Raw genomic sequence first — 25,494 nt, forward strand, 5'->3', positions numbered from 1 at the left:
CTGAGGCGGTATATAGATTACTACGTCAGGTGTTCAGCCCAGAACCGGCCTTATCTTCGCGAGAACTTTCCCTTTTCGGAACTCGGTCCCGTATCTTACCCCGAAATGTTCTGATGTATAAATAAACTGCCCATCGTTAGCTGGCTTCCGTCTGCTGCAGAGCCTTGTTGTACTCAGGTGACACATCGAGTATCTTATCACTATGAAGGCTGATTCGACAACCGAGGTTTGGCTGCTAACATTTTCTGTGCCCAATTGATTTTCCAAGTTCTGCCAGAGCAATGCATATATCTGCAACGCTTGTTGGAATACAAATTTGCCCTATAAGATGAGCTTCACGGAACGAGAAGACAGACCATCATGTGGACCTGGCAGATAGCTAGAGTCGTTATCCCTGTCAGTCCGCCGAGTTGTTAGTGCTGATCGACACCCTCTGGCCCTCTCCGGGACGTCGATATACTTGCTATCTTAGCTTGCTGATTGCGACAGAAGAGGCAGCAATCGAGAGAGTTGTAGCGCGGCCTAGCCGAACAGGATGATGAGCAGACATTTCTCGAATGAGATCTAGGTTAGCCTTCCCAGACACAAGATAAGACACCTAACTCGTAAACGCACTTTGCTACCCGCTAATGGCCTGTTTCAGACGGAGTAGGTGGGCCTCGAATCGTACTTCTCCATACTTCCGTAGTAGCTGCACGACAGAGTGAAAATCTCTTCCCTCTCTGGCCACTCCGCTCGCTCGTGCAAGTTGAAACCGATAAGCTTGGAGCTATGTGTTACGTTCCAACGTCATCGTTCGGGTTGCCCGCTAGTCTCGACAGCCAAACAGAATATCGTCAACGCTAGTCTCTCCAAATCCTTTCTACAGAGCAGGATATCTATAATCACAGCAGCCGGCCTGCAAGACGTCCACTGCTACCTTCGGACTCATCGCTGTCCACATTTCATTTTTCCATGACTGGCCACATCCTGGCCTCTGAGCCTGACCTGAAGACGGCGCCCTTTACGTCCTTTACGGTGGCTGAGGACGCAGCGGACGTCGACAACAAGGGCGGCATTGTGGCCCCCGACCAGGAGGACGAGAAATACCGCACCACCAAGCAGGAGATCTGGGCATATTATGGGTGCGTCGTCGGCCGGACCACGGAGAAAGCTACAGGGCCATGGCTGGGGCTGACCGTTAGGACAGCTACTATGTTGGGAACAACGGCCTAAGTCTCTTCAGTAGGTGATCCCTCCCTCTAGAACAAGACAGCACTCTGACGTGCCACCAGACTTTGCCCCATCGGCCTTCCAGAACCTGCTCTACCAGGCGGCCGGCGACGGCAACACGCTGCGGTTTGCCGGCCAGCAGCGCACGGTCGAGAGCATCGTGCTGCTGTGCAACGGCATCTCCTTTGCCATTCAGATTGCCGTCTTCCTCGTCCTCGGCAGCTTTGCCGACTTTGGCCAGTGGCGGCCCAATATCCTGATCGTGCTGTCAATCATGGCCTATGCCATCGGCTTCGCCTGGCTCGGCGTCCATACTGAGGACAAGTGGCGCATCGGCACGGGTCTCTACATCGTCGGCCTGATCGCCTACCAGACCACCTTGACCTTCTGGACGGCCGCCTTTCCCGCCCTCGCTCGCAACACGGACGAAATGCGCACGCACGCCGACAGCCTCGTCGCTGGTCGCATCTCGCGTGCGGACTACGACTATGCCGACTCTATGAAGCGTAGCCAGCTGGCCAACGTGTCGTTTTACGTCCAGTCTGTCGCCGAGATCGTTATTCTCGCCCTCATCGTCGGCATCATGTTCGGCCTCCACGTCAACGCCAGCACCGCCAACAACAACTGGGGCATGAGCGTGCTGATCGCCTTTGCCACCAGCGTCTGGCTGCTCGTCTCCCTGCCCTGGTTCTTCCTCGAAAAGCGCCGGCCCGGTCAGGACCCTGGCCGCCGCAACATTGTCCTCGCCGGCCTCTCCCAGCTCGTCTACGCCCTGCGCCAGATTTGGAAGCTTAAGCAGAGCCTGCTCTACCTCGTCGGTCAGCTTCATGCAAACGGGGTAGCTTCCTCTAACAGAAATATACAATAGCTGACCAAGCACAGGTTACTTCTTGCTCGGGGACTCTCTCAACACCAGCGTCACTGTCATCTCTACGCTACAAAACAGCATCGTGTCGTACAACACACTGCAGTTAACGTACCTCCTAATCGTCGGGATTGTTGCTCAGGTACGCCGATTTGTTGCAGTGTCGGGAAGTACATCCGCATTGTCTAACTCGTTCTCAGGCCGTTGGTATCTGGGCGTTCTGGACTGTCCAGAAACGATATAAGATCGGCACTAAAGCCATGTTCAACTTTGTCGCATTTTGCATCATCCTGCTAGACGGCTGGGGCATGATCGGTATATGGACCAACAAATTTGGCTTCCACCACCTGTGGGAGATCTGGGTGAGTTCCCATTGTGACTGAGTTGGAACAGGATTTGGCCTGACTCATCCTAGGTATACCAAGCCTTCTACGGCTTCTTTATATGCCCGTGGTACAGCTACTCGCAGATCATGATCTCTGAAGTCACTCCACGTGGCCACGAGTTTCTCTTCTTCAGCCTATTCAGCATCATCGGCAAGACATCTTCGTTCATAGGCCCTATTGTCTCGAGCGCTATTATTGACGCGTCGCCAACTAACAACTCGTCAACGCCCTTCTATTTCCTGTTCGCACTGACTGTAGTGAGCTTGGGGATTCTGGTTGTTGGCGTGGACCTGAAGAAGAGCCGGGTGGAGCAGCGGGAGTTTCTGGATAAGCGCTTACGCGGTATCAAAGCCGACATTTAGTTTTCGTCTTTCGGTAGGCAACAGACGGACCCTATGAAGTATATATCTGCCATGAACGCCATTAATTTTTCCAGTTGCAATTTTGTGAAGATTACTCGTGCCACGTCCCACTTAAAGGGATATACGTGCGAGTTAGACACAAGCAAAGCTTACCTATCACGAGCGGGGCACCTAGAAAGGAGCTGAAGCAATTGGAGGAGTTTAGGTTTTCCCTGTAAGATAAAAGCGCTACCTGCTGTTCTGGACACCTTGAGCTTGCCACTAACCCGTTCGAATTCCACAGGTTATTGTTTTAGAGCATGAGGTTGTGTACACATCAATCTTCACTGCCGATGTCACTTCTGCGTTTCTTGCCAAGTTGGATGAGCCGAATGAGCCGCCTTGCTCGGATGCGTCCTTGGACATCTACAAACAGCGCGTGGATTTTCTTCCCTATGATTCCTACGCTGCCCGGCTTGCCGATGCAGCCAATGGCACACATTATAGAACTTGCAACGATGACATGAGAAAGGACGAAGCCAGTTCTTCGCCCCTGAGTGTGTTGCGCGTTCCTGTAACCGACGGTATAGCAGCTACGGCGGCCAAGACAGGCAAAAGGAAAAGAACTACGCCCGTAACACCAAGAGAAGATCAGCTCGACTAGCAGTAAAGAGGGAAAGAAAAGCTAAGAATCTATTGAATCTTTTAAGGTTTCTTTATTCCTACTTATTAAGCAATTGATAAATTATCCACATTAAGATATCCCCAGCAAAACTGCAAATACTCAAATGTTGGGGCCGTAATTCAAGACAATACATCCAACCCATATTTTTACGTTAATTAGTGACTGTGATTTGGTCACAGCGTGCTCGGCTATTCCTCTCAATTGAGCGAATGCATTTGTCGCCTCAAGAAAGGTTCTGATCTCCAGTTAGGTTACTGTTCTCTCCTTTGTAGAGGATAGCCACGTAACAATGTGTCACAGGCCAGGCCGTAGAACGTCCAAGGAAGAATTTCCATATTAAATCAGCAGTTATTCGAGTCAACGAGCCAAAATTTGTGCCTGCGGTTGTGACACAGACGCAGATGAAGGCATTGTTCGGTCCATTCGGGCCGCATTTATCTATTGACCATATTTGTTGTCGAGTCCAGCGCTTCACTTCCTCAAAAGCGTTTCATTCAAAAATAAAATTGCTATCACCTTCAATACTGTCGAGAGACCCAGACATCGTAGGTCCCCGACAGCACGGCGCTCGCTACGCGATAGCTAACCCCGTGGCAGAGCCCATGCCTCAACTGCGTCTTGAAGGCATATCTCGACATCTACCACGAGTTTTCGTGCGTAGCAATTCCCAAGAACCCGGCGTGTTGCGTCGGGTGCAAGGCCGACAACACGTCGTGCCTCCCCGTGAGTGTATCGACGCGTGCGTGCCGGTAGACGATCGCTGACCGACAGCTCCCCGAGGAGGTAGAGGGCCTGGCCCGCTACATTTGGCAGTTCCTCGCTGACACGAACGAGCTGTTTTTGCAAAACGGCACGGCCAACAACATCGTGATGGCGCCCGCGGATTGCGTCGCGATCGCCCAGCGGTTGCTGGCGCTGACCGCAGTGACGAAAGAGCTGGGTCGGGCCCTGCAAGAAGACAAGCTGGAGCTGCCAGCGGTCGACCAGCGGTCGCGCAGAGAGCGCTCTGAGACGGCCTAGTGGGCCGCGCTGCGGCTCGGTGTGCTGCACCAGTACCGGCGGGAGCCGGAATTGACCCTGACGCCCTTTCTACGCTCCCCGTATGTTTTTTTTATACGACCTCTAATCTCGCCGTTACATGTCTAAATAGCCGCAAATTCAAGCAACGCAGACCTTCGAGAATCGACGCATCGGACGATATACACGATTTACTACGGTACGATTAAAACACCCGGTATCGTCTATAAGAGGAAGGGGCTTTCCAGTTCGGATGATGTTCCGACCGGCAGCAAATGGACGACGGCGCAACTGCTCGCGTGCGGCGTGTATTGCGGAGCGTAAGTGACAAGTCTTTGTGTGAACATCTACGCGCAGATTATAGTGTTTCTTGCAGTATACAGGGGCATATGGACATTTTTAGTCATTGACGCAATTTTTAGGGCTCTGTCGCTCAAAGTCAACAAACAGATCTACGATGTGCCTGCAATCATAAAGCTCATCAATGATGATCGGCCATTTGGCGGTAAGCTCGGCGCACAATCGTTCTTGAATATAATTCAGTTTCACAGGACTCAGAACCTCAGCCAAATTGGCGCGTTTTGGGCTGCACTGTCAGCCGTTGAAGGATCAGCTAACGAACCTGATGCTGGGTCTTCCAATACAACGGTGAGTCCACCCAGGATGCGGTCGGTGACGGCGAGGCAGATTGCCTTGGTCAGGTCACAGGCCCGCACAGAATCCCTGCGTCCGCTAATACGTCCGGGCAGTCGCATGCGTCAGATTTCAGCTACGTGGACAGCGGTGAGCACCACCGTGATGTTGCAATACCGGAGGATGCCACCGTGCAACTGGCATCGGCCTTTATCGGCCATGTACTGGTTAATTTCCCGTGCCAGCAGTTTTCCCGAGAGGATGGCAGTCTGTGCGACGACATGGCAGTCGTGGTAGAGTTTACCATGTACGTACGGAGCGGGTTGTCGACCTCGCCAATTGCCAGAAAGTTCGTGCTACCGGAGACGGCGAGTTCTTTGCACGAATAATACTGCATCTGGCTACAAATTCTGCGTCGAAATGCCAGTGGTCCTGCTTGAAGCAAAACGTCAGGAATCACGAATTGATGATGGAGTCGCAAATGTCAGCGAGAACCTGCTCGGGCAGATGAAGGCCATTGCCGTCCGTCAGCAGGCCCAACATCCCGAGGTATACATCATATATGCGGTCAGAAAAAAAAGTCCGTTTGTCTACAGCTTTGTCTTCCGAGAAGGTGTGCTGACCTTGCATAATAGGCAGGACAAGAGCGCAGCCGCGCTAGAAAACAAAGCCCACCGCTTGCAAAAGCAGTGATAATAGCAGAAGCAGGAGCAGAAGCAGGAGATGCTACTGCAGCCGCAGCAGGAGGGTGGGAGGGCAGGGTGGCTTGGATCGGTCCAAGCGTCGAGCTTAAGAAGATGGAGCTGCGGCAGCGCCTTTTTCAGGCAAATAACAACGGTGGCATGATTATCTACACACCACGTCTGTAGAACTAAATTGGTTATACATATCCCTGCCTACTTCGCTGTAAGGTAGGTATCATAAGTACTTTTGCAGACAATTTGATACCAATCAAATTGACCAGAAGATAAAGTTCAGGAAGCTGCGCCTGTTTCAACGGCCAAGGACTTCTGCACCGACCAGCGCTGGTTAATGTGCATAGTAGGGAAAGTCTAATCAATGTACAGTAACGGATGTTTTAAATACAAGTGCTAAGTTTCACCTTGCTATGTAGCTTGAGGAAAAGCCCATAAGAGAAAGATGCTATTCGTCTCTTGCTCCAACAACTTTTTTGGGGGGTTAACCTTTGTACAAATTTGCAGAACTAGAACCTCTCGTAGCAACATCTATTGGCTGTCGATCAGGTTATCGGCGAAAAGTACCATGCAGTCCAGAAATTGAGACCTTAGGCATAGAAAGAAATGGCTGCCCCTCATTCGATAGAATCGAAGGAAAGGTTGCAGTGCCACCAACGACGCCGTTAGTCTGGGATGAAATTGGTGGTGATGGGCATCTGTCATGAGGAGGGGTAAACATCCCTCCTAACTGTTACATATAAAGAACGTAACCATAGGTCACAAACGGGTACATCCGCTCTTCATCTCTTCTCCGCACGATCCATCCTTGCATCCTATTTCTCTAAAGTTGAAATTTATACATATTGTCCGATAATCATGGCAGCTGCTAAAAAAGGCACAAATCACGAGCAAGAGGTCGAAGCGGCTATCACCTCTTTTAAGGGAGACCCATCTCAACAAAGTGATCGAATCCGGTCTTGTCGACACGCTATCAACCGTCTCCGTCCTTGTGGACACACTCTATGCGCAGCCCACAACGCCTCCGTCACTCTACATTGATCTTGAGGGAGTTTATCTTTTCAGAGAAGGCACCGTGTCTATTCTTCAGGTCTATGTGCTACCACTGGGCCGCGCATATCTCCTTGACGTCCATACTCTCAAAGACGCTGCCTTCTTGACACCTGGGACTAACGGCCGCACCCTTAAGGACCTGCTGGAATCTAGTGCTATCCCCAAGGTGTTCTTTGACGTGCGCAACGACTCGGATGCCCTATTCTTCCACTTCAAAATAAATCTTGCGGGTGTGCAGGACCTGCAGCTTATGGAACTTGCATCGCGTACACATTCTAGAAAGTATGTTGCTGGACTCGCAAAATGTATTGACAGGGATGGGAATTTGAGCCCGGCAAAAGGGGCGAAATGGAAGGCGACCAAGGAGAAAGGCCTCAAGATGTTCATGCCGGAGTCTGGTGGCAGTTACGAAGTGGGTTCAACGAACGTCCCCTGTCGGAAGAGATAAGACAGTACTGCACGCAGGACGTCCAATTTTTGCCCCAGCTCTGGGCGCTCTGTCGCAGCCGACTTTCCCAACCGTGGAGAAATAGGGTTCTCTTGGCTTCGAAAGAACGGGTGCTTTTGTCGCAAAGCCGGGGTTATATTTCCCATGGACAACACATGGCCTTGGCCCCTGAAAGCTGGGCTAAGCTAATATGGAAGTTACCTGTAAGCTAATTAGTATCGATGTACTTCGGTGCTATGCGGAAGAACTGTTGAGGGATGGTTTGCAAAAGCAGAGGACGAGGCTTTGGAGCACAAAGTGTTTCTCTCTTGGCGCTTTTGTTTGCTACAATATTTTACTTTGAATATATAACTTTCGCCGCGAAAGCATTCTGTTGGACATAAACTAAAAAAACGTGTATTCTTTTGGCCTTTCTTAGAATACCGTTAAACCTGTACTTTGCGCTTGTTTTTATGTCTTGTTATATAAGACGAGTACTGGAATTAACAGCGTCCTTATTCAAGGGCACACCTATGCTATTACCGCTCTAGAGTATGGGGGGTTTCTTACGTTATAGCTGCACAAACTTTCTAGCTGTCTAGGTATAGTTGCTAGTTTTATGCTTAGATTGTACGTTGAAGAGAGCCCTCGTTCTCTATTATTTTCAATGCCGTGTTTAATATGTGATTTCCTGTTGTATACAGATCCTGTATCTCATCCTTGCACGCAGCACAGACTTCCTTAAGGATCAGCCATCGCTTCTTCACCTTTAGCAACTGCTTTTTTGTAGACTCTCATTTTGTGTCAGCATATGTATTTCGATTCACTCTATGGCACCAATGCAATCCTCGCCGGTTACAGTCGTGGCTAGGTGGCCTTGAGAGAGAGAAGAGAATATATATACGAATGAGCGAATGTAGCTGTACTTAGAGAAACATCTATAGCTAAAGTGGAAGCCTGGGCTGAAAGGTCTGTCAGCAGCTCCTTCTGCCTGTCGAAGATCTGCCTCGAAGACCACATATGCCTGCAAGTCCGATCTCAAGCCACAACCCGTAGAATTTCGCGCTCGACATTGTCCATGGCCCCCAGGGCCTCGTTCTCGCGCCGGATCTCGTTCACGCGGTCCCGAAAGGACGGGTCGACGAGCAACCTATCGACGGCCTCGCGTAGCTGTGCCTCGGTCGGCTGTCCCGTGCGCAGATTGACAGCCACGCCGGCGCACTGGCCGCGCATCGCCACCTCGGGCTTGTCCTCGGTCGAGCCCGCGAGAACCATGGGCACGCCGTGGACGACGCCGTGGATGAGTCCGCCGTAGCCGGCGTTCAGCACAAAGGCCGCCGCCCGCGGCAGGATAGCCTCGTAGGGCAGGTAGTCGACCACGCGCGCGTTGGCCGGAACGGCCACGTCGGCCGACAGAGCAGCGCCGCGCACGCCCAGGATGGCCACGACGAGGAGGTCGTCGCGATCGGCAAGCGCAGCCATCGTCGGAATCAGGAGGTCGCTGTAGCTGGTGGCGATGGTGCCCTGGGTTACGACGACGACCTTCTTGGCGGCACCGACGTCCACCTCGGGCCACCAGGCTGGACGGACAAAGCCAGGTGAGACCGGATCCGGCAGCAGGCTGCCGACGTAGCGGATGTGTGCCGGCAGGTCCGACCGCACATACTCCAGGCTGGCCGGACACATCTGCAGCGAGACGTCGCTGAGCAGCGGCCAGTGGTGGGGAAGACAGACGGGCTCGAGCTCGACGGTCGCGCCAGCCTCTCGGAGCATGCGTCCATAGCTGGCGTTGAGGCCGCTGAAGATGGTGCTCGCCATCAGCTGGTTGATCAGCTGGTTGCGTGCCCGGCCGGACTCGCTCGCGTCGGGTGGCAGGCCGGGACCGAACGGACCCGTGTCGATGCTGGTTGCCGTCACGGGAATCACGTTGACGTTGACCACCTTTGGCCGCACGTCGAAGCCCCGGGGCAGCGGTGCCCCCAGCATCAGCGGAGCTGTGCCCATAAAAGCGGTGTCGTAGACGACGACAATCTCTCGGGCCGGATCACATGATCGCAACCGCTCTAGCGTCTCTTTGAGCAGCGCCCATCGCGAGGTGGTGCAGCGGCAGAAGACGATCTCCAAATCCCACAGAAGCTGCGGCAAGCCGGCTGGCACCGCATTTCGTGCCTCCCAGTCGGCTGCTGTCAGCTCCGGCTCATAGCCCACGACGTCGGCTCCGACCGCCCTGATTCTCTTCTCGTGTTGGTTGCCGGCGATAAAGGTGACCGGGAAGCCGCGCTTGACCAGACCGCTGCAGATCCGGATCAATGGGTTCGTGTGTCCGTCCATGAATGCCGCACAGAACAGCAGATACGGTTTCTCGCCGACAGACGTGGCGGCAGGGCCGCTGGACAGGCCGTTGACGGCATCAACAGTCAGAGTCATGATCGGTAGAGAGGCAGAACAACAAGCGTAACTGCCAACAAGACAGAATCTGTCAGACTGTCTGCCTCATATACACCGTCAGCCCACGGGCACTCTATCTTTGGGTCCGGAATCCAACTGACTGCCCCGTTTGGCAGTCTTACAGCTCTCCACTTCGGACAAAACATTGTAGTCTAGCACTCCTATTGGCTGGCTCTCGATTTTATGCCCGCTTATGTCCCACTGTCAGTTCGCTCTAAGCTGGCCAAGGAGTCGGTCCAATGCACAAACATAGACACGCTACACGACAATTGCCACAGGAAAAGGGGCGCTGAGGACCGCAGGACTGCTTTCTGGATTGACATACGGTATATTGTGGAGCGTGTCTGGCACCGCTTTTATGCCTAAAAAAATAAATATTTCGTTCCACGGAGTACGGAGTAAGATGCAATGAATATATTTAGGGCGGCCGCTATTTGTAAGATATCTTATCTTACCATACGGTACACCGAATATAACACGGGGATATCGACCAAGTTAGTTAGACAAGCAGATGAACCTTATACTGCCTAATACAGAAATATTTTCGTCAGTGCCTTTGGAAATTGAAAGTCTGCCCCCTGAAAGCGCATTTGGAACAAAAGAGGTCCCACTTCAGTCAATAATCGTGGGATCAGTACAAGGCTACGCCTCGGTCATCAAGAATTAGTCAGCAACGCCTACACCGGACGGCTACTAGAAGGACTGGGTGCGTTTTTCTCAGTATATGCAGGAGCCTAGTAACGGCACCTTGGCAGTAAAGCACCGTTGTGAAAGATTTTCAGGAAAAGGTAGGAGAGAGGCTGAGGAAAGTAATACCGGGAGGACAGAAGGGGCAGTGAAATAGGTCACCGTGGAGGAGCTGCTTTTGTATTGTATCACAATTCGTTTTCTGGCAGTGTGTGGATTTCCCGAGGTCACCTGACCTCGGCCGCCGAAATCACTAGATAAGACGAAGCCCTGACTGAACGCACATTGCGCACAGTCTGGAGCTTCAGTCAACCACCCAACGAAATATCATCACTAGATCTTCTGAAGGCCTTAAAGCTTACTACGATACGTGCAACTGGTCCGGACGAATATCCCACAAGGATTAACGTACGGGTCTTACACTGGTATACGCGCAGACGACTGCGCGTACAGACTAGTGGTGCACGGAGTAGAAGCTACAAGTGTTAGTCACGATAAGAATTTGATTATCAAAACATGACGTTATTCCCGTGTTATATACGGAGTGCAGTGCACCGCATGGTACAAATAGCGGTGGCCGTTATTCCAGTGTTCTAATTAGCTGCCAGGTTTTATGAAGAAGAGAAGCTGATTCATTATTCCCATCCATTTGTGGATGGCTTGTGGGCTATATGGCCCTGATGGCTGACTAAGGCGCCCCGAGGGCTGACTAAGGGGACGATGCCCTGACATTACTCCGTAGCCTTCGTCTTTAGTTGATGTTTTCTTTGCGCATCTCGGGAGGAACGCTGAGTTTGTAGCCACTTGCTAGGTTATGGTAATGAAAGCGTAAGCTAGGTGGAGCTGATAGTTGGACAAACAGCGGCCGCCACAAATAGCTTGGAACTGTGTCGTTTGGTTTGTTCTGGACTCGCTTATTTTGTCTTAAGCTTTGTCTTAGTAGCTTACCTAAACTATCAGAGACTGGCGGAACTACAGGATTGATCGAGACCCATCAACTCACTTCTTGGCCCGACCTTTGGAGTCAGCCGACAAGGTCATGTGCATGCCGGCTTAGGCTGCGAGGCTGTGCATGACGGCCTTAAGATTAGTTGTTCCAATCGACGAGGTCTTCAAAGAGAGGCCCCAAATTGATCTTGTTGGTTCTAGCCAATCTTCTTACTGCGATACCTTCTGCCCGACTACCAGTCGATGCACCATCCACATACCACGTCATAGTCCCGTCAAGGCTTGACGACCTACTCCGGTAAGTCGTAGCTAACAGCTAGCAGCACAAAACTACGTATATCACTCTCTTAACAACTAGGCTAGAATGCAATCAATCAGAGTCGAATCGAGAGAAAATGACCCACGCCATCTGCACATTCGAGCCCGCAGACCAAAAGCTGCCCAAGCTCATGCAGGCGCCACTTCTCCTTAGAATGATCTAAGCCATCTACGTGCAAGGAGCTTATCGTGCCACGTCGAGGGTGGCTCTCTGGAGGATCAACGTGACCTCATCTGCAGAAGCCATTACAAACTGGCCTTGGATTAGCTTGGCCGGTCGACTTATATAAATCCGACCTCGCACCCTAGAGACCGAAGACAGAAAGGCATCAAATCCTCAAGCTACAAAGCAAGAATCAGGACCGTCTATCTCATCTACATCGAGGCTAAGTAACCTTCTGTTTATCACCAAGGTGCCTAATATATAATGTGGTCCTTCAAAAGGCTTGTCCATAGCTAATGATAATCAGAAAAATATCATCATGAACGACAAACTCAACGTCTGGCTCGACAACAAGGAGCATAGTGTCGAAGGCCATACTATGGAATGCACTCTTAAATTCAAAGGAAAAGTTATCTGGGGCCCCACTTCTTGCCACGACAACACGATTGCTCTGAGAGAAGCCATCCATGACGCGGATGACCGTTTTGACATGTCCTTTACTAAAAAGGATAAGACGGGTGAAGGCCACACACGCTATATCAGCGTCAAGTCGAACGACAAGGTTGTTCTGGACAAACTTTCTACTCACGACGACATGGCTGGGTTGGTCAATGCTATTAAAGTCACTCTGATTGTGGTAGACTAGGATAAGACTGCTGGGACAACGCACTACTTTGGCACTGCTGTATAGTATCTGCCTTGTATGCTAGCTCTTCGTCTATGGTCAATTGTGGGCTTATTCGACGAGTTTGTGTTCATACTCAATAGTTTCGTGGCTGAAGTGTCGGACGAGTGGCTTCGAGAATGGAATAACTGCCTCATTATCATGATATTCGAACGTAGAATTATCAGAGAAGACGTACAAAGGTCTTACCGGCACAAAGCAAAGTGTATTGACAATGATGTGCGTCAAGGTGTCGGTGTGGACCTACCTATAGCTTCCCCGAGAATACCAAACAACTGCGCATTCTATAACACTTCATTGGTGCGGAAAATGCCACCATCAGGACGACTGACAGAGGGAACGTTGGGCAGACCTCTGAGAAAATGGCTGCTGTGGCTTCTAGACTAGATAGATAAGGCTTGGTGAAATTAAGTTTAGAGGCGAGAACCCGGTAAAAGTTCGCCATCTAGTCCTTCCGAGGGTGTGTAATTTTCTTTACTGTCCACGCCAACACAAATCCGTTTCCGCCTTTCGCATAGACAGATTTTCTCTCCCGAATGACAGCCGTTAAGTTGGCGTACTGTGAGAGTTGTAGATTAGCACAGTTGAGAGCATATATACGTGCTGGCTTAATCAGAGTCGGGCCTATTGCTCCATACGTCTCTTGTACTAATAGGTGTTGATTTTAAACCAGAGCTTCAAGTAGAGTGCATAAGGTTTTAAAGGAAGCGTGAAGGTGGGATGCTGGTGCAGAGGTGCAGAAGTGGAGAAGAGTGTAGACAGGTTTATAAGGGTGTACAGAGGTGCAGAGAGGCGTAGAACCTCACGGGATTGTTTTAACAAGAGAATTAGGCAGGCCAATATCATCAAGTCCCGACACTTAGCACCCCTGATAAGTACATCTACCTTTGTAAATTCAAGCTGTCATTATGGCTAATTCAGCCATTAGCACAGCAACTCTCTAGGTCGGCAACGATGGCCTCGGTCGTCTGCGACGGGATCGTGCAAAGCTCGACTGTCATTGTGCCAAGGGCCGGATAGCACCTCCCCGCAATGTATCTATATATATATATATTTTTTCGTGTGAATATGCGATAAGAAAAAAGCGCGTATTTCTTAGATTTCTTAGACAGACTATCACTTCCAGTAGTTGGTAGTAAGAAATGGGCATTGGATTCTTCATACCTCGGATCACTCGTGTGCTCTGGCTTTTTCTTTCCTTTGAGTTTTTCTGCAAGCAGCTACAGGTCTAATCCATTCAGAATTAAGCAGTAAATCCAACAATAGAACCGAGAGGAGCTTATACTGCCAGCTTGAGTTTGCGCCGTTTAAAAGCTGTCCAGCCGTTGGCTTGACAAGATTTGTGGGTCAAAAGGCGCTTTCTGACATCACTCACAGTGCTACTGCTTTTGTGTTTTTGTATACTGTGAGCGGATGCGGTTAGCCTATTTCCCTTTTTTTCTTAACAATTGTCTTATCTGATATCAAACAAACCGAAACTTTCCTGCCACAACAACAAACTCTTCCATCTGACAAACGACGTTCTGCCACCATGGATCAAGCCAGACAACAAGGAAGAAGACGGAATTTCCGGGGCAAGCGCAGTGGCCCGTCTGCGGGCGGTCACGGGCATGCGGCCGAGCAGACGCGCGAGCAGACGCCTCTGCAGCCAGAGCTGCCGGGCGTGGCAACGCCCACATTGACAGAGGCGATTCCGCCCGACACGCCGCGATTTGCCGACCTGAACGCGAGCCGGACAATTGTGGACCCTGTGCTGATCGAGACCATCACCAAGGACCTGCGGTTTGACCACATGATGCCGGTGCAGGCGGCGACGATCCACCAGCTGCTGCCGCCCGCCCGCAACGATTGCCTCGTGCAGGCGAAGACGGGCACGGGCAAGACGCTGGGCTTCCTGCTACCGGCCATCCAGACGATGCTGAACCGACAGGGCGGTGCAGGCGGCAAGCGGAGCGGGATCTCGCTGCTGGTGCTGGCGCCGACACGCGAGCTGGCGATGCAGATCGCCAAGGAGGCGACGAACCTGCTGCAGCGGATGCCAGCGCGACGGGTGTGCATCGCCGTCGGTGGGACGAACAAGAACCAGGAGGAGCGGCAGATCCTGGCGGGCTGTGACATCTTGATCGCGACGCCGGGACGATTGATCGATCACGTGACCGGAACGACGGCCATCAAGCAGGCGCTCGGTCGGCTCGACACGCTGGTGCTGGACGAGGCCGACCGACTGCTCGACATGGGCTTCCTGGGCGCGCTGCAGAGCATTCTGGCCTGCCTGCCGTCCAAGTCGGCGACGCAGTGGCAAGGCATGCTCTTCTCGGCCACGGTGCCGTCGCATGTGGCCCAGGTGGCCGACCTCGTTCTCGCGGCCGGCTACAAGTCCATCTCGACGATCCCGGCCGGCGAGGCACCCACGCACGCACGCGTGATGCAGCTGCTGATCCAGGCGCCGTCGTTTGCGGCGCTGGCACCGGCGCTGATTGGGGCGATCCGGCAGGAAAAGACGCGACTTGCGAGCAGCCTTCCGGCCAATGCGGCATCGGTCTTCAAAGCGATCGTGTTTGCGCCGACGGCGGCGCTGGCAGACTTTTATGGCCTCCTGCTGGCCAACCTGTCGGACATGCCGCCGTCCTGGACGCTGCACGCACGCCACGCCCAGTCGAAGCGGACCAACATCACGAGCGCGTTCCGTGGCGCGGCCAGCGGCATCCTCGTGGCCACCGACGTCGTGGCGCGCGGCATGGACTTCCCAGCTGTCACGACCGTCTTCCAGGTCGGCATCCCGATGGACAAGGAGTCGTACATTCACCGGCTCGGCCGCACGGCTCGTGGAGCTGCCGCCACAGCTGCGGCCGATCTGGCCACCGACATTGCAGCGGCCCAGAGCCGAGGCGTCTTCATAATCTCGGCGGACGAGGCCTTTTTTCCCCGTCGCGTCCTGCAGGAGATCCAGTTCGTTGAGCAGCCGGCGGACCTGTCGTGCGAGCGCCAGCTGGCGCCCATCATCGACGCCATGGACGAGGCCATGGTCGCCAAGACATACCAGGCCTGGCTCGGCTACTACAAGAGCCACATGAAGCCGCTGCGTTGGGACAAGGACCAGCTGGTCGCGTCGGCCAACAGCTTTGCGCGCGACGGCCTTCACGCCACCAATACGCCGGCCATCCAGAAGTCCACCGTCGGCAAGATGGGCCTGCGCGGCACCCCGGGCCTCGTTGTCGTTCCTGACGCGCCGCGCACACACCACGGAGGCCAGGGTGGTGGCGGTGGTAGAGGCGGCGGTGGTGGTGGAGGACGCAGCAGAGGTGGTGGTGGTGGTGGTGGCGGTGGTGGCCGTCGTCGCTGATCGTCTGTTCTTTGTCTCCATCACACCTGCTTAGACCGTCCTGTCTTGCTCTTTCTTTTTCTTTTTCTTTTCCCATCTCGGCGCGAAGGTGTACACATTTCACATGGCATGGCATGAATCGATTGTGATACCCGCTTGGCTCCGACAGGACACTTTTGTGCCCAAGAGTCGGTGTCATGGCAGCAAGAAACATGCCCGGTTTCCGAGCGGTAGCACAGTCATGACGATCATATACATAGATAATTTACACTATATCCATACTGCTGTGTGGGGACGGTAAACGACAGAACGATTGACGATTTTTGAAAACTCAAAGCAAAACAAACGTGGCTAGTCCATCAGGATGTTAAGAATGGTTTGTATCCAGGATAGCCCTCCTCGATCATCTTATGCATCAACGTGCGAAATCTCCCTAACCCGCCAAAATAAAATGTCACAGAATAGGGCTTCCCCGGGATATTTCTCCCAAAGATCCAAGAGTCTGTCTCCTTGAAAAGGCTTCCCTCTACCAAGTCCTTGCAGGTTTTAGTCCATTCGATTTCAGCGGCTTCCGTTGCCTCGATGGTGGCCTGTTTTCCGTTGACGGATAGCTCTTCTGCTCGCTTGATGGCACCAGTGATAAAATCAACAGTAGCTTCAATGAGGACAGGCATGCTAGAAAAGGCCGTCTGGGGCCCTGCGACGATGAAGAAATTGGGAAAATGTGCAATGCTCGTGCCCAGAACACTGGTGGCACCGTTTTCCCAGTGCTCCTTAAGACTTTTGCCGTCCTGCCCGCGGATATTCAGCGTCTTATACTGGCCATCGACTGCGTCAAACCCGGTGGCGAAGATGATGACATCCAGTTCATGCTCCTTACCATCACTCGTCTTGATACCCTTCGGCGTGATGGCTGCTATGGGCGTCTCCTTCAGGTCAACGAGAAACACATTGTCGCGATTGAATTTTTCGTAGTAGCCCCCATCACATAGAGGACGGCGCGCATAAGGTTCATGAGGCTGCAACTTCTGTGCCTTGACAGGATCTTTCACAATCTGGGCGATCTTTTTCCTAATAAATTCGCAAGCAGCTTCATTGGCTGCTCGGTTTGTGGATAACTGTGAAGCTTGGTCAGTTTGTGACAACAATAGTGCCCGACGTATGCGATGCTGGCATGAAAGTAAGAAGCCAAAGTTTTGTTGGTTCACTCACGTCACTGAAGCCACTTCCAAAAAATCTAAAACCATTTCCCCTCTTCCACAGAGACTCAAACATCTGCTCCCGTTCTTCTGGTGAAAAGGAGTCGTACGACCGATCAGATTCCACAAAGCCAAAACCATATGCCGAGCTCTGGTTTTGTTTAACAATTTTGTCGTAGTTTGCATTGATTTCAGCGCGGTATTCAGGACTAACAGGCCCGTCGCCACTTGGCACACTGTACTGCGGGTGCCGTTGAAAACACACCAGTTCTCGGACGGTGCCCGCAATCGCAGTAATCACCTGAACACCGGTCGAGCCACAGCCAATAACACCGACTCTCTTGTCTTTGAGATCGATGCTAGGATCCCAAGTCGACGTGTGGCACTTCACTCCGCTAAAAGAATCGATCCCAGGTATGTCTGGATAGTTCTGTCGCGAAAGAAGTCCAAGGGCTGTAATCAGGTAGCGAACCTTGTATCGAGCCCCAGTGCTCACATCGACGTTCCAGACCTTCTCGGCCTCGGACCAATCGGCCGATAGAAACTTGGTGTTAAACTGCATGTGCTTCCGAAGGTCATGGCGCTGGACAACATGCTTAAGGTAGGCAAGAACTTCAGGCTGCTTGACGTAGTGATGCGACCAGGGGTATGTCTGAAGATCTTCAGCATCCCAGGTGTACCGGTAAACAAAACTCTCCGTATCGCTCATGGCTCCTGGACACATGTCAGACAGAACCCAGGGCACAGAAAACACACTGTACGCACCTGGATAGCGATTCCAGTACCAAGTTCCGCCAACATCAGAGGCTACATCGATGAGCTTGACGGAAAGCCCCAGTTGGCGCAGAGAATAAAGCTGGTATATGCCACCAAAACCTGCACCTACGACGAGAGCGTCAAAGCTCTCCTCTGTACTGGAAGTTATCATGTTCGAACAGAGGACTTAGTGCTATCGTCGTTGCTTGCATGTATCGCAGGTCTGTAACTCGGTCGACCTGAAAGTGGCATGGCACGGCTGGAGATTTTGAAAGTGTGCTTTGGCTTATTATCACATCACTTCTCACCACATCGAGAAGTTCATGACATATTATAGGTATTCAGATTGCAACAAGATAAATGTTACCCTATGTTCTAGCTACATGACTGCATGTTTGTACGGCAATTTTTTTTTGTTACGCCTACTGATAGGGCGTAGATAACAGGGTGCCAGCGCTTTGCATAACCGCTTTTGATCTGTCACACGGGTCAACCCACTCCGCAGCAAATTTAAATCAGCTCCGTGGCACTATGACGAACTGGGAATGAATCTCACCTCAAGAACGATGCGTACAACGGGTTCATTTCCACTTTTGGGTGGCTGAATGAGTCTGACGGCTATATAAACCTGGATGAGCCGGAAAGCGTGCTCAGGATGCATACTCTAGGAAATATGCTGACGTCTTTGTGGTATTAGCATGTAATGACAATGACAGTGCTGTGCATTACACCGATGTAACAGTGGTATTGTGTGATTAATAATTTCACTGAGCGATTGGTGGCAAGACAAGCAAGATAGTAGACACGAAACTCCCGGAGCTATTGCACAAAACTGGATACAACTAGAAAGCCATGGGTCAGGTTTGGGGGTCTATCTGGCCGCCCACCTCCTCAGCATTTTGTGGTTCTCTGGTAACATACACACAATTGTCTGACAGAAGTAGGCGTAACTGTATGTGGTGTTAACAACTGGGAACTAAACGGTTGCTGGGATGACCGCTCAGTTTGCCAGACGGTGAGCCGTATAAGACGGTAATAATACTTGACATTAAATACTCGCCATAAATCGGAAACGTCTGCACGAGCGCCCTGTGTGTAGTTGAGCAATATTTAGGTTATAAATAACTTTATAATTACTACCCTTTAGAAACAAAGGAAGTCTTTCAATCCCATAAAGCCGCCTTTTAAAGCCGTATACAGATATAGAGAGGAGGTGTTTCTGTTTGCAGTAGTTCTATAAGCTGCCCGAGTTCTTCTACAAAGAGCGTAGTTTAGGCGTGTTGCAGACATGTAATTTTTAAAAAGTTAAAGTTAGTCAGATATGACCCTGCTTACTATGCTGTAAGTTGTGAAATTCACAGCTTTTCAATATGGTGCAGTGGTTATGACAAAACAACATTATTATTACCTTGTTTATTTTACAATATTTGGCTACCTATGCTCGGTAACGGCAGCTTCTACAAAACGTGTACAGGGTTGCTAAAGTTCTATGCAGTGATGCCTATAGGGACGCTACGTTGTCTTGCTACGTACTCTTATCTACTTTGCTAGCGTCGTTCTGTACAGGTGTTCAAGTAAGTCTTTATGTGTAATCTAACTGATCTTTTACGTATAATAGCTTCCCTGGTTTGTCTAGCTATGGTGAAACTAGCTACGGTTACTCGTGTATGTATAATTCAAGGCTGAGTTCAGGCATTGATAAATATTAAACAGTTGCTACAAAATAGCCAAAGATACTACGCCTTGTTTACCATGTAGCTTAGTTTTGAGAGTGGAACTCTGTTGCACGTGACCCTGTGGGTCAGTGTGCAGAGTTTTCACTCCCGCAGTACAGCCTGCACTAGCTTCTAGTGCATGGGAATACATGCACCTTTCCACAGGTCATGAGCCCTCTCTGATCCGCAAGTTCATCACCAAGTGCATTAAATTCATCAAAATACCTTCAATTCTCGATATATATCGTCAAATCCGTCCTTTGGGGCGTTGTTTTCGTCGTTTTCGACCAAGCGCTCGTTTCGCGTGCGCCAAATACGTTTTTTTTTTTACGTTTTTTCACCCTATAACCAACGGGTGCAAGCAGCGGGTTTTGCCCCTGCTTCTTTCTTTTAATCTAGCTAATAAACGGCTTCTATTCTAAATACCCCTGCTAATTCGCTTTGTTTGATTGTTTGAATCGCTGCGATGGAGTACACCAACAAATTTGGATCTGTGATCTACGTGCCTAACTTGGAGGAGAATGGCTTCGTTGAATGGGACGTTGCCTTGCGTGCAGTGACGCGCTGGATAAAGACAGAGCATTTTCTGACAGGCCTAGTAGAGGCCTTAGCTTGAATTGTTGATGATAATGGGGAAGAGACGCTGGAATCGTTAGAAGCCTACGAGCTCTAGGAAGCAAATTGTAATACTACTTAGAATTATATTACTATGACGACTTAAAATATTAAAGATTGTTTAGCAGGTTATAGGTACTAGCTTAGCGGGCTGCCGCATATTAATTACCTAGCAGCCTGCGCTTGTTTTTAAGGCGTTAGCCTAGTAGTTCTAGGAGACGTTACCCTTAAGTTTATTAGTATAAAAATGTCTTTATTTAATTGGCCGTCTACTTTTCTTAATTGTTTTTAATATATAGCTTAATAACTAGCTCTTACTCTCTTTGCGCTTTTAGACTTATTTAAAGGCATAATTTTATACTGTAAACTTAAATTACTTCTTCTAGTATAAGTAGTATAATAGAGGATAAATTGTGAAGGTTAAAGGAGGCTATACGTAGCGGTCATATAACGTGATGCACTGTAAGGAGCAGGAGGCTGAATAGGGTTTAGTGTAGGCGAAAGAGTGTTGTGTACTAAGGAAGAAATAGATACATCGCGACTCTTCTAGGGATCCGTATTAATACTAGTGTCAGGCCCCGCTTTTGTGCCTTCTAACCAATTACAGGCCCGTACGGCCAAGTGGGGCGGAAGGGCCATAGTGTGGCGGATTCCAATGCTTGACACTCCCCCTGAATACGCCACGTAGGCGCACCGCGATGCACTGAAATCATCCTCGGCAGCCCTTTTCACGGCTGCCAGCCTATCAAGCGAGGCAACAGCCTCTCGAACGCTGCCTTAGGCAGCGCCTTCGTTATGATATTAGCGATCTGATCCTTAGACTTTACGTACTGTACCGTTAACAAGCCGCCTAGTACGCTTTCACGAAAGTAGTGCCACTTGACGTCGAAGTGCTTCGAACGCTCTCTGAATTCAGGCTTCTTCGTGATGCTAATCGCGGAGGTGTTGTCTACGAACATCTGGATGTCGGCTTAGAGGCCTATTTCGAGCATGAATTGCTCGATCTAGCGGGCCTGCGTTGTTGCGTAGTAGGCGGCGCCGTATTCAGCTTTACAGGTAGAGGTGCTGACGGTTGGGAGCTTCTTGGCTCTCTAAGAGACCGGCCCTCCTGAAATCCTGAAGACGAAGCCGTACGTGGAGTGACGATTAACTGGATTGTCGGCTTAGGACGCATTAACCTACCCTTTAACGCAAATGTGCCCCTTTGGAGGGGGCTTTTAACGGCGGTAGACTATCGCGTAGTCCTCCTTGCCTCGCAGGTAGCGAAGCGATTGCTTAGCTAACTTGGCATGCGTTTCTCTAGGTAATTTCATTACCTTTAAGTGCTGGTGTACAATAAAGGAGATGTCTAGTCTTGTTATTATACTAGCGTAGATTAGCTTGCTGTTTACGTGCTAATATCGAAAGCTGTCTGCTAAGGGCTTATGCTTGTTAGGAGTCACCAGACTAGTGATCAGGGTTGTAACAGGGTGCGATTCGTTTATGCCCTTGCATTTAAGAAGGTTGCGAATGTACGCTGACTAGGAGGGGCTAATCTAAGTACCCCTCTTTGTAGTGGTAATCCCGATCTTAACGCCTAGTAACCATTTAGGCGTTAGTGTTATTTTTGTCTTTAGCAACTAACGCATACTAAGTTTAAACGAAGCGACGTTAGTTTTAGCTTGTTTATAAAGGGCATCGTTAACGTGCGTTACTACGGTTACGCCTTTGCTATAATACGTAGTAGGGTTTGTTATAAAGGGCTTAAGCCTTGCTAATGCTATAGTTTTGCGCAGCTTCTTTTGCTAGATGTAGCTAGCTTGCTTTAAGCCGTATAACGCTTATTGTAGCTAAATAACGCGATTTGGCGCCTAGTTAAGCTAGCATGCCACTTTAGGTTTTTATTTAAAGTACTGCTAAAACAGCTCTTCTTATTCTATAAAGATATCTTTGTTTAGTAGTTTGTATAGGTAGGCAGCGATTATGTTAAATTAATGTAGAGTCTAGTTAAACTAGATAGCTAGTGCTATAAGCATACGCTAAGAGTCTAATTAAGAAGTTAATATAAAGGTTTTGTTATAGTTAAGGCCTTTACCTTTTACTAAAAGCCTTTAGCTACTAGCCTTGCCTTTTTCTTTATCTTTTTTTAATTTAGTCCTTACTTTTACTATAGCACTTACTTGCTAGTAATCGTCTTCCTACTTTTTAGTTAGTCTACAAACTTAAAGACGCCTCTTACAACTAAGCTATCTATCTCCTTAAATATAGCCTTACGCTATTAATTTAACTTGCTTCTTAATAGCGCCTCCTTTATAGTTAGCTTATCTTTTTCTATATTATGCGTATTTAGTGCGCGCTATATAAGGTTTGTGCTGCTTACTTCTATTAGATTACGCGCGGCCTAAGGCAGCACTACGCGTTTGTAAATAGGAGTTAGATCTAAGATTGTAATAATCTCCTAAGGTTAATTTAGGATGCTAGCTTAGTCCTATAAGGGCTCCTTAAAGTCTTCTAGATTAAAGATATTATCCGGATCTTTATCTAGATCAAGCTCCTCCTTAACGTTAGAGTTAGGTTCTAGAATAAAGACGTTATAGTCTTGCGTTTTCTAATTAATTGTTACCTTCTTAGTGCGGCGCCAAACTCCTTTAGGCTAGAATTTAATTAAATTTACGTCTTCTACGATTTCTTTGAATATATACACGTCTTTTGTAACAACAAGCTTACTACAAAGGATGGCCTAACACCTATATAGGTAAGTCTCTTTAAAGCCTATAAGTATAGCCTCTTTACCTTATAGTTTAAGCTTTAAATTGCTTGCCTTTTAGATAACTTGTTTAGGTTTTCAAATTACAGCTTTAGAGTTAATTGTGCGCAAGTAAGAGACGTTTAGTAGAAAGTTTTTGTCCTTCTTTTAACTATTGTTACGTTGCTACTAGACAATTAGCACCTTTTTTTTAAAGTTAGCTATATAGTTTCGAATATAGGTTGCTGACTTGTAGACTTTTAGCTAAAGTATAAAGGGGATATAACTTTAAAGATAAAGTAGTTTAGTGCGAATAATAACCTCCTTAACTACTCTCTTAGCTCTTTTGTTCTTAGCTAAGTTGTATAAAGGGCTAGGGATTACCTTAATGCCTTTTAGCACGCAGTAGCGCTTAATGGCTATAATAGCAATGTTTGTGCTATTATTAAGGTAAATTTAAATAGGCTTATAGCCTAGTTTATTTGCGTTTCTTTTAAGCACTTCTTTAATTGTAGGCGGTGCTTTTGTTTTCTTTTTATATACTAGCACTTTAATTAAACCTATAAATTTATCCTTAATAATAGTAATATACCTTAACTTGTTATAGCTAACTTGCTTAAATTAGCCTAGGTTAATGTAATATACCTCTCCTAGTCTCTATGTATAAATTTCGCGTCTATTTTTTTAGCTTAAAGGTGCTTAGCCTTTGCTAGTTTATAGGGGGTGTAAACTAGCTTAGTGTTTTCTATAACGTTTTCTAGCTTTATAAGCCCTCTTTCTACCTACGTTAACGTCTTTTTAAGCGCTCTTTAAGATAGGTAACCTATCCTTTTAATAAATAAGGCGTAGTTTCTAGCGCTCGCTTAGAGACTGCGTATAGCTTTTAGGTTAAATTCGTTAAATTTAGGATTAGTCTTAGCATCCTAAACGGAGTCTTAGCAAAATTCTTAAGCTGCGCAATTTATCTTCTTTTAACTCTTCCCTTGCGTAGGAGAAGGCTTGCTTTAAATTAGCATAGAGAAGCTAGTCTTTTTAATGTTAAATTAGTAAAAGGCTGCCTTATCTACGGCTACTAGCTTAGTGCCGTTAATGTAATTGTGTTAAAGGTGTACTTAGGTAGGCCAGGTAAGTCAGGCAGGCAAGGAGGTATCTTCTTAACAGGAGGAAGCAGCCGTATATTCAATAGCTAATTCTTGCCTTCTGCACTCTAAGGGAGTGCGGGAGGCACTCTTTATCGTAGGCGCACCTCTGGCGCACCAAGTGCGCAGGACAGGCGCGACCCCGTTTCTACTTGGCCCGTGCGCTAGCACGTGCTGTGGCCTGTGCGCAGACTGCGCCACGCAGCCTGCGCCACCAGCACCGCTTCTAGTTCACGATGTGCATCTAATACGCTGTGCGCATACTGCGTACGGCTTGCGCGTAGCCTGCGTCGGTCCCCTTCCTGGGGCGGCGTTACAAATAGCCTGCCTTCCCTTACCTTCCTTGTGTACTATTGAATAAAGAGCTATGTCCCAACCCTTCGAGGGCTCTGTGCGATTACTAGCGGAACTGCCTGATTCTGAGGATTCGCTCTTGCTACCCTTTAGGCCTGCGCACGGGAGCCACACGTTGATCGCGTGATTTATACGCACGTTAGACCTGTCTGTCTAGAAGTAAACTTTTCTATATTACGTGCCGCTTAACAACGCCTTGACGCTTTATAAGCACCTGTAACGCAATAAAGATTCTAGTATTATATCGATGCAAGATCCATTTAACTAACATTATGACAAGGCTGTTATAGTTCTCCTGTCTAACCGTTGCCACATATTTAATAAGCTCTATCTAGATGAGCTAAGAGGCTAATATGCAATGGCTTTAAACTAAGATATAGAGCTACTAGCGAACCTACTGTGTCCTCTACCTACTTAGGAATGTAGGATTACGTTAACAGAATCTTAGATTATTTATGTAGGAGACTATTTATCGATTATGCTAGCGCTTGAATAATAAAAGATCTACCTCTTTCTTTGCGTTAGTTAACGCTAACTTATACACCGCATATAATCACACTATCTTTTACTTATATCTTACAAATACTTAGCTCTGAAATCCTATATATTTGATTTTCTACAGAACGTTAAATTCATTGCGATGTCGTTAGAAGCTAACACGACTCATGTAAAATGCTTATACTTAAACTAAGGATTATCCGTCCTCTTACTTGGGTGGTTTACTTACCTTTGGGACTACTAAAGCTTATTAAAAATTTGCTAAATAACCTTAAAAAAAAATTACTCCTTTGGCCTTGAACATAACCATTAAGAAACCTTAATGCTTAAAAAATCGATTTTTTCCTATGCCCTTTAATTAAAACCCCATAAAAAATAATAAACCCAGTAACCCCTAGTTTTATAGCAGGGCGCCTTCGAAAAAAAAGAAATATAATAAATAGTTCCTTTTTAAAAAGCGTATAAAAGCCACTTTTAATTTTTATATAAAACGCACCCCTACAATCTTCTAAAAAACCCTCCCCCCCGCGAAAAAGTGGGGGGTTTTTTATTTTTTTCCCCCCCCTTTTTCTCCCTTTTAATAAAAAATTATAACCAAGCTCTTCTTT

General features: G+C 48.8%; 6 protein-coding genes across 6 annotated transcripts; 4 read left to right on the forward strand and 2 right to left on the reverse strand.

The window, feature by feature from the left end:
• Positions 1-954: 954 nt before the first annotated feature.
• On the forward strand, positions 955-2,825 carry CMQ_6582 (autophagy protein; the record flags this gene model as incomplete). The annotated part of the gene is made up of 6 exons (XM_014320268.1): positions 955-1,124; positions 1,190-1,224; positions 1,275-2,030; positions 2,095-2,219; positions 2,278-2,439; positions 2,493-2,825. The coding sequence occupies 6 exons, from the start codon at positions 955-957 to the stop codon at positions 2,823-2,825; spliced, it is 1,581 nt and encodes a 526-aa protein (XP_014175743.1).
• A 2,165-nt stretch (positions 2,826-4,990) lies between these two features.
• On the forward strand, positions 4,991-7,335 carry CMQ_6757 (uncharacterized protein; the record flags this gene model as incomplete). The annotated part of the gene is made up of 2 exons (XM_014320443.1): positions 4,991-5,011; positions 6,700-7,335. 2 exons carry the CDS (start codon positions 4,991-4,993, stop codon positions 7,333-7,335), a joined length of 657 nt encoding a protein of 218 aa, XP_014175918.1.
• Positions 7,336-8,352: 1,017 nt separating this feature from the next.
• CMQ_6649 (udp-glucuronosyl udp-glucosyltransferase) lies at positions 8,353-9,741 on the reverse strand (the record flags this gene model as incomplete). The annotated part of the gene is made up of 1 exon (XM_014320335.1): positions 8,353-9,741. One exon carries the CDS (start codon positions 9,739-9,741, stop codon positions 8,353-8,355), a length of 1,389 nt encoding a protein of 462 aa, XP_014175810.1.
• A 2,456-nt stretch (positions 9,742-12,197) lies between these two features.
• On the forward strand, positions 12,198-12,524 carry CMQ_6502 (uncharacterized protein; the record flags this gene model as incomplete). The annotated part of the gene is made up of 1 exon (XM_014320188.1): positions 12,198-12,524. One exon carries the CDS (start codon positions 12,198-12,200, stop codon positions 12,522-12,524), a length of 327 nt encoding a protein of 108 aa, XP_014175663.1.
• A 1,570-nt stretch (positions 12,525-14,094) lies between these two features.
• On the forward strand, positions 14,095-15,906 carry CMQ_6900 (ATP-dependent RNA helicase mitochondrial precursor; the record flags this gene model as incomplete). Its single annotated transcript, XM_014320586.1, has 1 exon — positions 14,095-15,906. One exon carries the CDS (start codon positions 14,095-14,097, stop codon positions 15,904-15,906), a length of 1,812 nt encoding a protein of 603 aa, XP_014176061.1.
• Positions 15,907-16,244: 338 nt separating this feature from the next.
• CMQ_6827 (cyclohexanone monooxygenase) lies at positions 16,245-18,012 on the reverse strand (the record flags this gene model as incomplete). The annotated part of the gene is made up of 3 exons (XM_014320513.1): positions 16,245-17,003; positions 17,098-17,798; positions 17,850-18,012. The coding sequence occupies 3 exons, from the start codon at positions 18,010-18,012 to the stop codon at positions 16,245-16,247; spliced, it is 1,623 nt and encodes a 540-aa protein (XP_014175988.1).
• Positions 18,013-25,494: the final 7,482 nt, after the last annotated feature.

The sequence above is a fragment of the Grosmannia clavigera genome, assembly GCF_000143105.1.
Source record: "Grosmannia clavigera kw1407 unplaced genomic scaffold GCSC_108, whole genome shotgun sequence".
Classification (NCBI taxonomy): domain Eukaryota; kingdom Fungi; phylum Ascomycota; class Sordariomycetes; order Ophiostomatales; family Ophiostomataceae; genus Leptographium; species Leptographium clavigerum.